Source organism: Phanerochaete carnosa, assembly GCF_000300595.1.
Source record: "Phanerochaete carnosa HHB-10118-sp unplaced genomic scaffold PHACAscaffold_11, whole genome shotgun sequence".
Lineage (NCBI taxonomy): Eukaryota > Fungi > Basidiomycota > Agaricomycetes > Polyporales > Phanerochaetaceae > Phanerochaete > Phanerochaete carnosa.
This window is the reverse complement of record NW_006767638.1, coordinates 1,118,915-1,132,106: the sequence shown is the minus strand read 5'-3', so window position 1 is coordinate 1,132,106 and position 13,192 is coordinate 1,118,915. Positions and strand designations below refer to the sequence as shown.

The 13,192-nt window shown below is 55.2% G+C and overlaps 3 protein-coding genes across 3 annotated transcripts; 1 reads left to right on the top strand and 2 right to left on the bottom strand.

Annotated features, from left to right (window-relative positions):
- Nucleotides 1-3,956: 3,956 nt before the first annotated feature.
- Nucleotides 3,957-4,849, top strand: PHACADRAFT_264100 (uncharacterized protein). The gene is made up of 4 exons (XM_007400893.1): nt 3,957-3,994; nt 4,053-4,116; nt 4,191-4,648; nt 4,703-4,849. The coding sequence occupies exons 1-4, from the start codon at nt 3,992-3,994 to the stop codon at nt 4,706-4,708; spliced, it is 531 nt and encodes a 176-aa protein (XP_007400955.1). The 5' UTR covers nt 3,957-3,991; the 3' UTR covers nt 4,709-4,849.
- PHACADRAFT_264097 (uncharacterized protein) lies at nt 4,841-8,469 on the bottom strand. Its single transcript, XM_007400892.1, has 3 exons — nt 6,335-8,469; nt 6,055-6,284; nt 4,841-6,000 (listed from the first exon to the last, which is right to left on the bottom strand). Exons 1-3 carry the CDS (start codon nt 6,950-6,952, stop codon nt 4,992-4,994), a joined length of 1,857 nt encoding a protein of 618 aa, XP_007400954.1. The 5' UTR covers nt 6,953-8,469; the 3' UTR covers nt 4,841-4,991.
- Nucleotides 8,470-10,091: 1,622 nt separating this feature from the next.
- PHACADRAFT_264095 (uncharacterized protein) lies at nt 10,092-12,714 on the bottom strand. The gene is made up of 7 exons (XM_007400891.1): nt 12,597-12,714; nt 12,466-12,536; nt 11,481-12,368; nt 10,807-11,431; nt 10,608-10,754; nt 10,414-10,553; nt 10,092-10,352 (listed from the first exon to the last, which is right to left on the bottom strand). The coding sequence occupies exons 1-7, from the start codon at nt 12,685-12,687 to the stop codon at nt 10,290-10,292; spliced, it is 2,025 nt and encodes a 674-aa protein (XP_007400953.1). The 5' UTR covers nt 12,688-12,714; the 3' UTR covers nt 10,092-10,289.
- Between the last annotated feature and the right edge of the window lie 478 nt (nt 12,715-13,192).

Sequence of the window (13,192 nt, the reverse complement as noted above, 5' to 3'; positions counted from 1 at the left end):
AGTCCCCACGTGATCGACGTCCTGGGATCACGAGCGAACTTGACCAATGTCAAGAACTCCTTGAAGAATTCCACACTAGACGTCCCGACAAACTGCGCCTATGATGATTCGAATCCCCCCTCTATTGACACGACCTGTCCACATACTCACACGCGATTCCACTCTTTTGGTGCAACGAATGGGTGGAATTCTTCCGAAGCAAGGGTCTGAAGAATCGGCTGGGTTGGATCTCTATTCGGCTGAAAGCGTTAAGATACCGGCACGAGACCGCAAGATTGTTAGCACCGGCATAGCAATGCGCGCACCTCACGGAACATATGCACGAATCGCGCCGCGAAGCGGATTAGCAGTCAAAGGGATAGATGTCGGCGCTGGAGTAGTAGACCGAGATTACACCGGAGAAGTACGCGTTGTGATGATCAACTCCACGAATCAACCTTTTCAAATACACGCTGGCGATCGAATCGCACAAGTCATTTTGGAACGCATTGCGTCATGCGATATCGAGGAGGTGTCAAGTTTAACAGAGACTCAACGAGGATCAGGAGGATTTGGATCGACGGGTAAATAATCGTGAGGACACGATTCTAGACGGGGGGGTAATGTCATGAATATTACACAATCCGGATGGTTCTCCCGGATTCCATAGTATTCTTTCACTTTCTATACACCTCCGTATATTCGTAGGATATTCTAGGTATTCATTCTGACATGTATATAAGGAGCCTGTACTGCTCAATAACAAGCCAGACTCGAGCTGGTCTTTCCTCACTCACTCTCCTCTCGTCTGTCTCCTCAGCTTTGTCGTAGCTCAGTCCAGTTGGATTGTTAGTTGCTGACAACTACATTCGAACTTGTCGGTGTCCGGTGCAAGACTCGACACAACAACAACAGGTTTAATGCTCCACAAAATTTGTATGTGAACAGCGCCTCATAAGGCCGACACCCGTGTCAGTCTAGACATAACTTAGTACTGCTTCCTGCTGCTAGTGATGCACGCCACACTCGATGCCTCGCGCGGGCCCGGAATGTGAGGCATGTGAGGCATGGATCTGGGTGGCGTGTCAGCAAGCCTATGCGGTCCCACTCGCTTTAAATCAATCCGAGACGACAAGTATCTGATTTGCGAGAACTCGAAATTGTGCGTGACAGAGTCCAATGCGTGCCCTGCCCTGTCATACTTCTCCACTCCCTCCCCCTTACGCCTTTGAAGCTTTGAAGATAAGAAAAGTTTTGTACATTACCACTGTCAAATCTTTAGGAAAATCAGGCTGACGCTCATATACCGCAGGGAAGCAGAAGGTGCAAAGGAGCACGGGGCTCACGCGATGACGCAGGCCAATTGACTGCTGTCTCCGCTGGAGCTTCCGTGCTCCTCGTTGACGGAGATTTCTGGCAGCGCGACTGGAATAACGGAAGCAATGTTGAAGAAGCTGTCCATCACTGTCCTCGTTGTGTTTGGAGGAGTAAGATTGTAGCGCTTGGATGAACGCGCTAGACGTCGTACGCTGCTCAACTGGTTGTGTTGGTCCGTCTCCGCTCTCCAGAAGTCCTTATACCACAGAGCAAACGGAACAGAGAATGCCTTGGGTGCCGATGCCCGGGCGGCAAGCAGTATTTCGTGTGTGCGGAGAACAATGTGTTGCTCAGTACACCTCGTCGGTCCAGTAGTCCGGGCTATCGTCGACCCTTGCGGGGCAAGCTACAGGCGTGGCACGCATCCAAAGGCAAATGGCTGGCGGTGCGTGTCTAAAGCTGTAAACGTACTTGAGGTCTGTCGCAGATTTTCCGTGTTGGTCTGCCGCTCCCTCTTTCCGCTCCCTTGCAATTATCGCGCATGGACGCAGACTTGGGGCGCGTGGGCACGGACGTAGATCTCCGTCGACTCTTCAAGACACCGGTGCCCACTGAGGTAAACGAGGCCGAGAGCAACACAATAAGAACGACCCTGCCTCCCATGAGCTGAGTATCTCCGTCTTCCTTTCTTATGTCCGTACGTGCACACGACCTCAACGTGGGGCTTCGGTTACGGACCGGTAGGTGTATCGTCCGATGTGCAGCTCAAAATTTCCGCTGGCGGCTGGACTAAATGCAGGGCGCGTAGGACAGCGCTGCGCCCGTTGCTTAGGAGACTCATGGGGAGAATCCTATTGTGCCGCACCTCCTCGCGTGGTTGTTTCGTGGAGAGAACGGCCCGCCGCGACATGCTGCCACGAAGTGCGTGGCGTCAACCTCCACACTTTGACGTAGTGGTGTCGGACCATAATCCTGCTTGCATGGCCAGCTATGCAACCTCGTCAGTTGCAGACTGCTGTCAGCCACATTCATCATGGCAGCTTAGGCAACAACGTCTCTCAGACAGGCGAAAGGAATTAAGCGCAAGAGGTGAATATGATGTATACGGTACAAATATGCAGTGTTCTGGTCCCTCTTCTACTCCCCTCGACCACTTTAGTCCTACAAACACTAGAAACTACAACAAGACCAACGACCTCAAGACCGTGGAGTACAATCTGAACGAATAGATACGCGGTATAAATCACGCCGGATGTATGTCAAAAGAAGTCCTAGGCAGCATCGCGAAGAACAAAGGGTGGTAGATGGCTGCTAGAGATGCTCAACTCCTGGGGGCTGAAAAAAGCGAGGAAGTTAGGTGCGAACTGCAGCGGATCGGACACAAAGTTCGCTTACAGGAGTTTTGTGGTCATCTACGCAATGACGCACGAGGGGCGACTGCTGTCGGTGTTGCCGCTCTCCTGGTCAACGGGTACTTGGGGCTGCTCAGAGGCAATGGGAGAAGCGAGGGTGAAGAAGGAGTCCATTGCGAATTGTAGAGTTGAGAGCGGGGTATGAGCAGAGAGAAGAGGTCGCAAGCGACGAGTTCGTCTGATGCAGTAGAGCGAAGTAGCTTGGGGAGCTAAGCGAACGATGCGACCGTACTTATAGCCCGAATGTCGAAATCGCTAGGGACACCGGACAAGAAGCGGACAGCGGTACCTCGACAAGAGCGCCTCCAAATCAACCGGGTGCAGAGACCACATACTGGATAACAGAGCGACGGTCGTTATTGTGTCGACAAACTGGTGCCGCCGAAAGCTACGAGGACAATTGTGAGTGAGTTCGGTGCGAACATTACTTTCCGGCGAATCAACGCAAGCTTACTGGATCCGAAATACCTGACTGCAGACGCCCAACCTGTCAGTGCAAACACAATAGCGACAAGTTACCTCGTTGCGTGACCGCCCTAACTTCGGAGCAGATAGCTGACAGCACAGTGCAAAAGTGAACATGCCGTCTTCCTGGGGAAGTACTGGATAAGTGAGTAGAGTTCAGAGACCGTGTGTCTGTGGGAGTGGCCAATGAGCATATGTACTAGAAAGCTGACATACGGCCTCCGAGCGTATGTGCCTGGAAACACGCAGCCATGCTTGCAGGTCTCGTCCACAATAGCCGTGTACAATATAGAGCAGGACTTGTCTGAACGAGCATAGCATCCGGAACCATGGCATGATAACGCAGCCTGCCCGACTCTTGACAGGCACACGGAGGTGGGCTCGGCAGCGATCTGGACTGTGGCCTAACACAAAGGCCTCTTTCTGAACCGTCTGTGAATGGATGCAAGACCCAGCCCAAAGCTTGCACAGCTCGTGAGATCCTAGAACACCACTTGACAACGTGTATGCCACCTTGCAACGAAATTCCAAAGCAGAGGCGAGAGGACAAAAGAAAAGAGAGTTTCATAAGGTGCAATGTAAACGCAGTATATTTCGCTGGGCTACGATCGACAGAAACAGTGAGGGGGGAGCGGGGGAAACAACATTGGACGATCGCAGGGAGAAGAATACCGGGATTAGGCGCTGAAAGAGCCCGGCACATGCCGCGACTATACAGTCCCTCAGCCACCGTAATAAGCGCCTTGGCTCCCACGCGAGGCGTTGCCCAGCAAATTCTAAAGGTAGCACCCGACGACAAGACCGGCGGCGAAGACAACATGGTGAGCAGCAAGATAATTTACAGTATCGAGAAATGCTTAGAGGGGACTATGCTTGCAGGCCGAACAAAAGACTGCCCCCACCAACCCCATGAAGGAGATCAAGATCGACAAGCTCGTCCTCAGTGCGTGCTTGCGCTGCTCTCTGCGCATCTAGCGAAGTGCTGAAGTGCTGAACGTCCTCTCTGCGCCTCACTAGATATCTCCGTCGGCGAGTCCGGTGATCGTCTGACCCGTGCCTCCAAGGTTTTGGAGCAGCTCACCGGTCAGACCCCCGTTACCTCCAAGGCTCGTTACACCGTCCGGACGTTCGGCATCCGTCGTAACGAAAAGATCGCCTGCCACGTCACCATCCGTGGCCCCAAGGCTGAGGAGATTCTTGAGCGCGGCCTCAAGGTCAAGGAGTACGAACTTCGCCGCAAGAACTTCTCCGAGACCGGCAACTTCGGTTTCGGCATCCAAGAGCACATCGATCTTGGTGCCCGGTACGACCCTGGTATCGGTATTTTCGGAATGGATTTCTACGTCGTCATGACACGGCCAGGTGCTCGGGTAGCAAGGAGGAAACAGAAGAAGGCTCGTGTTGGCTCGCAGCATCGGGTGAAGAAGGAGGACACCATGGCATGGTTCAAACAGCGGTTCGATGGTATCATCCTCGTAAGTAGCCGTCTCTTTCGCTGCACAGACTCTGGCTCATGGGTTGCCTTATAGAAATAAGCTGCTCCCTCCTTTTCTTTGCTTTGTATGATGCTAGTCTTTCGCTATGATAATCCCACGCCATATGCCCACCGCACGCACACAACTTCCTGCGCAGGGGTTCGAGTCTGTTCCTCCTATCGGGTACGCTGTGAAAACGAAATTACAATTCGTGATTGTGTGAGTGCCACGGATAATAAGACAAGGTAAGCTTTCTATGATCGAGCTTCACACAAAGCAGCACAGAGCAAAAACTACGAAAGATACACCAATAAGGACGAAAATTCGGTGTTCTGGAAGAGTATCATGAAGCAATTGCCGTCAGTTCCTCGGTCGCCCACCTCCAGGTCCGAGCTTCTATCTTCCAGCCTTTACGCATCCCGTTGTCGACCTGACTCGACAAGATGCTGATACCATCAGCATCGAAGTGTAGGTCAGCCTGACCGACATTGCGCTGGAGGACTTCGAGTGTGACGACGGACTTAGGCTCCGTACTCGGGGGAACAATCTCGCTAGCCTCCGTCATCGGAACTTCTTCGACGGCAGCCGATTGCTCCTTCGCAGGCTCGTCGATTCTTGCTTCGGGCAGCTTCGATTCGGTCGAGTTTGCTTTCGTTTCCGCTGGAGCGACCTTGTTTGACCCGGCAGAAAGGTCGCTAGCCGGCACACCGCCGACCTGCAGGACGCCTGCCACCTCGCTGCCAACCTTACTATCGTCTTCTGTCGCCTTCGAAGGTTCGGAGCTCGGCGCAGCGATAGCAGCTGGCGATGATAGGGGGACACTAGTTTGCCTGCTTTCACTTGGTCCGCCTTTGGGTTCCTGCGCCGCGACTTCAGCATCTTTCGACTCTGTCGCAGTCGGTCTGGAAGCAGTTGAATCCTTGGTGCCTGACGACGAGGCTCGGGATATTTCAGACTGTTGAGGATGCTGAAGCTGGGCACTCGACTTCGTCGTGGCTGCCTTGTCAGATGCCAGCTCACTGGCGACTGCGTCCTTCGGCGACGTTGGTAGGGGCTCTGATATGTGAACCAGCGAGATCGTGTATTTCAACGAGTCATCCGCAGCAGACGTGGCGTTCTCCTTGTCCTCGATGCTATAGAAACCGTCCTGCGGATGAATTAAGAATGTCTCTGCAATTGTCTCGATGATGATGGACGGCCTCTTGGTCAGGGCAGGCTCGACACTGGCCGTTGCCGATTCGCAGTCAACGTCCATTTGAAGGGCATTGCTGTCGGATAGTTTAGCCTTCTTGCGAGGACGTTCGTCGACAGAGAACAGGGTGCTTTTGACGACGCCAGAGTCGTATTTGAAGCTAGTTTATCATGTCAATACGGTCTGCAGGCGACATAAGCGCAGGTCTACGTACCCGACCTTCTGCAGACCCTTCCGGTAACCAAGCACAACTGTCCGCGCAGCGCATACATCGGCATCTGATGCGAGGGCCATGGTATATTCCTCAAGGTCTTCATCCGAAACAGGGTCTACACGTCTCCTCTTACGCAGGGGTGACATGCAGCCCAGTGCAGAAGCACGTTCCGAATACTCGAGGATCCGCTGAACACGGTTGCGCAAACCCATCTTGCGAGCTGTACCGGGCTGTCCGACAAGGTCAGCTTTGTGCAGCCCTCTCCTCATTTGATACACACCTTCACGAACTCAGCGCGCATGATCTCTACACCCGCGCCGTCATGATTATTGCCCCACCCAGCGCTGAGCAGCGTGCTCCCGTCGTCGCCGCTCTGAACATTCTTCCCGTCCGTGGGGCCCATAAACTTCGAGCCCAGCCCGCCAGGATATCGTGATTCTCTGGACAGGCGCACTTCCAACCGTAGGTCCTTGCCCTCTTTATGAGCCTTACGCGCCATGCTCCAGGTAATCCAGCCAGCGTGCAGAGCGCAAAGGAACATATCCGAGTCGTCTGTATACACGCGACGCATACCGTAAATCTCGTATGGGTGCGGACGCATGAAACCATAAGACAAGCCTGACTGCAAGTGTGTAATGAGCTGCGGCGTCGCGAAGAGCGGGCTAAACGACGGAACAAGCGCGCCACCCCATATTCGCGGGCGTCTGGGCTTCTCCGTAGGGATGAATACTGAGGGGATGAGTATTGTCGCGTGTAGTTCACGGGTTTCCTTCTCCACGGCGGGAACAGGTGCTGGGCTGGTGACAAGATCAGTGGGAGGCGCGGGGAAGTCGAGGAAGGGGAAGGGAAGGCGTGGGTGCACGAATGTGCCAAGGTTCCGCGGTTTCAATGTCGGCATTATTGGCGGGCGAGGAGACCTGGGCTGCATCAAGATATTGGGACGCGGTGCAGTCAATGCGTTCTTGAAAGGTGGGGACGTCGGCCGGTGGTCTTGGAAACCAAGCGGCGGAGCATGGGGGTGGGGTGGGATGTGCAGATGATTTGACGGGTGGAAGTGCATAGGTGGAGTGGGTGTAGTGGCAATGGGTGTCTTCGGGTGCTTATGGCTGGGCGGAGGAGGAAGACTGGTGATCGCCTTGTCAAAGGGCGCAGGCAGACCTATACCTGAGCCCACAGCCACATCGGTGGTAGGTTCTGCTTGCTTTCCCGTTTTTGCAGACTTTGAACTGACGGTATGTCCTGGCGCATGTCCAGGAATAGCGGGTGGAGGAGCAGGGTGTCGGTGGTGATGATGGTGCATGTGATGATGATAGTGACTTGCAGGATGTCGATTGCTCATTGCTTCCATTTCCTCGCGTTCACGCTCACGCTCGTGGCCAAGCTCGCGTTCCCGCTGGAGGTGCATTTGCTCGCGTAGTTGCCTTTCGCGCTCACGCTCCGCGTCCTTGCCCCAGCTTTCTGGCCCGCGAGGCTCAGGTAGCCAGCCATGTTCATCAACCGTACCTCTTCGTGGTTCCTTCATACGCTCTCGTCCGGCTTCCTTGACGACGTCCCGCCCGCGGTCCTTGTCTCTTGCTTCCCGCTCCCGGCCAACGGCCCCACCTCGTGACATCTGCCTGCTCATCCGGTCCATCCTCTCCAGGTCTACTCCTTCCCTGGTTCGCCTCTCTTCCAACTCTCGTAACCTCGCCATCTCCATCTCCCTCTGCCGCTCCATCTCCCACATTTCACGCTCTCGCGGGTCTTCGCGCGGAGGTGCAAGCCGCGGCCATACCGGCTGCTCGTGAACACGCACCATGTTGTTCTTCCTCAGCCATTCCCTCTCCCTCTCCACTTCTGACATCCTGTCGCCGCTACTAAGCATGCCGGGCACGAGGTCATGGCTCTCCCGCCTCTCTCGCTCGTGCATCTTCTCCTCCTCACGCCGGCCTCTCTCCCACATGCGATGCGCCTCGCGCTCGGCCGCGGCCTCGTAGATCTCTCGGCTCCTTATCATCTCGACCCGCTCGCGCTCGCGCTCTCGACGCTCGACGCTCCGGCTCTCCCTCTCGCGCTCTTTTTCCCTCTCTCGGTCTTTGAGCGGCATCGGTTCGCCAGGCATACCTGCAGCGCCGGGGCCAGTTAGCATCTGCGGGGGCGCTCCTCCTGCACTCATGGTGCTTGTGCTTCGATGATCAAGTCGACCGACTGAAGCAGACCCAAGACCCCTGCCACCGCTGAATTGGGAAGGAGGACCCATGGGCGGACCCCGGCCAGCGTCACGCTCGTCGTAAGGCGGAGGTCTCTGCAGACTACTCATCGCCGGGGACGGCGCTTGGCTGCTATGTCCACCAGAGCTGCCACGGCGACGGCGGCGTTCCTGTGGAGGCGCGAGGTGGCCTTGAGGGGGGAGCCGGCTCATGGGGCTCGAGCTCGGAGGCGGGCCGTTATACATCGGGGATTGTTCGTTAAAATTGCTATGCGGAACTCTCGAGTGACCCTCAGGGTGTGGAGGTCCCATACCGGGACCGACTGGTGTTGGGAAAAGCGGGATACTTCCGTGGCCAGTCGGTGGAGGCATGCCTGATCCCGGTGGCGAAGACCCAAACTTAGATGATGATGTAGAGCTTCGCGAGCCCGGAGGTGGCATATACATAGGTGGTCCGCTGGAGTGGCCATGGGAATGACTGTGGTGATGGCTGTGAGAGTGGCTCGACTGCGATGAAGAACGAGACGGAAGGCCAGGTAGACGGTGGTCGTATGGGTGCGGCAGTGGTCCTGTAGAGGGCGTTGAGCTTTTACGTTGACATATGAATTGATTGGGGCGAAGAAGAAGAGCAGAGAACCGAAAGAGACGTCTCGTAGATCAACGGAACTTCGTCCCGCTACATGAGCAATGTACGCCTTGTGACCCTCGTGGACTAAAATATCCGTCTGAGAGCGAAGTGCACAAAGGCAACACCATCGCAAGCTTGACGATTGGAAGCCATACACTTGTTTCGCAAGAAAGAGCCGAACGGTCAAGGGCGACTGTTGGGAATATGGGGCGGTGCCCAGAGCGCCAATTGGGAGAAGATTGAGCCAGAAGCCAAGCGCGTGGGTGATCGACACGCGACCGGCACAGCACGGGCGAGATATTCAACGCAAGGAATAAGACTCACCTGGTGGCCCCATCGACGACTGCTGGCCATGCTGTTGTCTCATAGGCAGCTCATGCGGTAGTGGTGGGAGAGGCTCGAGCTCTGGCCGGCGAGTTTTGGGGTCGTACTCGGACAGGATGGTCGATGGCGGCGGGAGACGCTGGGCCTGCGGGTGATTGCCCGGGTAGTCGGACGAGAAGGTGCGCGGAGGTGACAATGGCCTCGAGCTCCTGGAACTGTGCCCATGGTAGGACTGCGATGGATGGAGATGCTGATGAGGTGGCGGGGGTGGCTGCTGAGGGTGCCCCGACGGTTGGCGCTCTCGTTCCCGGCTTCGCTCTCGTTGTTGTGGCTGCGGGGGTGGCTGCGGGGGCTGCTGGGGCTGCTGGGGCTGTTGCTGCTCTCTCGGAGGCTGTCTTCGCTGTGCTGAAGGTGCGTCGTGTAAGAGGTCGGCGACGTTCATGGCGGCGGGAGAAGAAAGGCAGGGACTGAGAATTGGCTTGACGGCGCGGTGATCACCCCTGTGATCGAATCGAAATCTCGCAAATTCCCAGCGTTATACTGGCGCGAGGCTCGCGCTGGAGGGTCGACAACCTCTCCTCGTCGTCGTCGTCGTTGACAACGTCGAAGAAGGCGGTGATGGTGGTTTGGGTGCAAGCCGAGACGTCCGCGAAGTGAGAAAATAAGGTTTAGCGAGAGAGAGTCAGAGCTCACGGACACATGCTCACGTGCCTCTCGCGTGGTTGACGATAGCTGCTTCGATCAAAACGATCAAATCTCAGATCTCCCCAATGTCTCCATAGGTCTTTTCCATTTTCGGATGTTACCTCCGCGACATCCGGCGTCTGATGACTTCCATCCTTACCCCGCATTTGACGCGTGCTCGCTCAGGGATTTCGAAACTTGTTTGCTCAGGGTCGCAGGAGTGAATAAAAGCGATAGCATGCTAGATATGTCAATGTCAATGTGCGGCAAATACTTCGGATAGCTAAGTTATAATCGGAGCAGATCCTATACACTCTACGGGTCCTTCGCAGCACGTATTGCGGGCAACAATCTATGTTGCCGGCAGCAGGATGTAGGACAGTAACTTTGTTCGGCAGCGGGGATCACAGCTCATGAGGGAATGTGTAAGCTGATCTCGTCAAGGAGTTCCATGGCGATCTTCGCATTCGATACCTGTGGTCGCAAGGTGGCTTGAGCGCACGTCGACGGGACAAAGAGTCGACTAGATACTTACGCGGAGGTTGTAGTGCGTCGTTACCCCGGCTTCGAAGACGCTGAACCGAATATATCGTGGATCCTGTGCGAGGAAGCATTTCATACCCTTGAATAGCGTCGCGTTGAGCAGGACGGTGTACACAGCCTCCTTGCGCATCACTGAAACAACTGTCTCAATGCCGAGCCTGGGAGTAATGAAGAGAGAGAACTCACAGAGACGGGCGCCGCTGCCGTCATCCTTGCGTACATTCAGCTTGAGCTGACCAGTGCCACGCTCTTTCCACTGGTTTTGGTCGCTCAGCGCAAAGAGTTTGCCGCGGACCTGGTAAATCGTGTCTTCGTCCTCTTCGCCAGTTTGCACTGATGATGATGGTTAGGAGCAATCAGGAACAGATATTTCTTGTTAGCTCACCTTCCTGCTCGGTCAAATTCAGCCTCCTTCCTTCACCGTCTGGGTCTTCATCGTCCTTGCTAGCCCGCAATCGCTCTCCGAAGCTGACACCCTTCTCGCCCTCACTGTCTTCGTTACTGTCGTTATCCGCGCCGCTCAAGGAATTCGGCGGGTTCAGCGCGGATGGCGCGGCTTCCAAATTTTCGTCACCAAAACTAGGTGTGCTAGTTTCGGACCGTCTATGCGCAGCAGTGGAGAATGCGTGGGCCCCGCCTGTCGCATAAGCTGAAAACGCGCTTACACGTGCGGGGGAGTGATTCCGCATGGGGGACTTGTTGCGGTTTCCGAAGGCTGCCATTGGTATTGGTGACTTCGGACGCTTGGCGGCGGAGGCGAAGGGAGAAGAGCTTGAGGCGAAGGCTTCGAAGCCTGTGCGTTTCAAGCCAGGCTCCTTGAGTGACGAGCTCGAGGTCTCGGTTGACGAGCTGGCAGAACCAAGGACAGGAGATGGGCTGAGGATGGGCTTGGCCGCTATGCTTGAGCTCGAGCTCGCGCTCGCCCATGGTGAAGGTTTCGACGAGAACATGCTGGGGCCTTTCGCCGTGGCGAACGGCGAGCTCGGTGAGGCGTACGCCATGAAGCCGCTCTGTGGCGATAATAAGCGCGTGTTTGACAGAGCACGAGAGAACGCATACCAATTTGGGCGCAGCTGACGACTGCACGGGTTGTTCTTGGCTCAACGGAGGAGTCGATGTAGGAGTCGAGGCTTTTGACCGCTCTTGGCTCGTAGTCCGACTGCTATTTGCATTTGCGACACCAGTCGCTTCGGCTTCTTTCCTCTTCTCCTCATCGGGCGGTGGTGTCGGCCTCTTCGGTTCTCGTGGATTGGCGTCCTTGTCCGGGTCGTCTCTTGGCCGCTTGGAGGCGGACGCCTTTTTTGCGTCCTGTTCGACGAGTTGCTCCTCCAGATCCTTGTGGTCGCTAACGGTACGATCTCCCAGTTTGCGCTTGAGACCCTTCTCTTGATCCATGCTCTCCTCCGACGCGCGTCTTGAGATGGCCTTCTCTGGTGGCTCCGCGAGATCAGGTGGTGTCGAAAAGCTGTGCGGCGGAGCAGACACGATGTTCTCTTGCAGCGTGTGGTCATCGTGTTGAGCTTCTGGAGGGACCTCTGCAGGGTCAGCCTCTCCTGCGTGTTCCTCGTCGCCATCGCCATCGAGGGCCATAGGTGGGTTCTCTCCGCGCAGGAGTGGCGGCACAGTTATGGTTTCCTGCTTGTCGTACTGCATCTCTTCTATGGCCATTTCATGCTCCGTCGTCTCTTCCGCTACCGGCTCCTCTGGCTCTGGCCCGGGAGATGGCTGCTTCGGCATGTTCTGCCAGGTGAGGTCTTCGACACCCTGGCTGATCTGCCGTATCTTCGACTCGTGCCGAGGCGAGCCACCGCCTTGTTCGGACTCAATTGCCGTCGGCGCGTCGGCAGCCTCATCTTCCTCCTCTGTGGCATCGAGTTGTGTACTCAACCTGTTTTTCTTTGCGGGCGTGCGCCTATCTTTCGCCTCGTAGTGGCTCGGCTCAATATCCTGTCATTCACGAAAAGCCAGCAAACGTTGTGAATAAGCGGTTACAGCGTGATGAGCACATCCTATGGAAAACAATCGGATGTGTGTGAGTACGCACGATAGACGCTGCCTGCGGCGTGCCAGGTTCTAGCGAAACCTCCCTCTCCCGTTTGCGCGATTGCCTCGTACCTATAGATCGCAGAACGTTTCTGTTGAAACCTCCGGCGCTGCTCGAACAATTGTACTCACTGCCTATGTCTTCTGGAGGTGTATTGGTACCTTGGACGCTCGCCTCCATATCCTGTATTACGTGCTCTTCAGTGTTTTCTTGCGCAGCCATTGCGCGCGATGAAAAAAAGCAAGAAGTTAGGCTTTTGGTGGTTGGGGACGAACGTCGTGAAAGAGACGATAGGACGAAGCTGAAAGCTTGAGCCTGAAGACCTTGTTATAGCAGCGTTCTGAGTCTGATTGATGGCCAACACGCGACCGTTATGCGGTCATCGAACCAGTAAGCGGAGCTTCAAATAGAGGCACCAGTGAGACTGTTATGTAGTAAGTACTGATCATTGACATAGTAAGCAATAGTTACTGATTTGGTCAGTAATACTCAATAGCATAGTAGTAGCCATGGTCAATCAGGTTGGCCGACATCTTCTGCTTCGTTAAAATATTGAGTGCCGATCTTTGTATTTAGCAATAATGGCATATTCATCTAGTTTAGGCAGTAATTGTGACTCAGTCTTGTCGATTGGTGGGCGGATACGACTGCAAGTGCAAGGAAGCTTTTGGAGAATGCCACTCTGGAAAGGCGTGACATCAGGATCCGGGATTGCTCAGAGGTAACA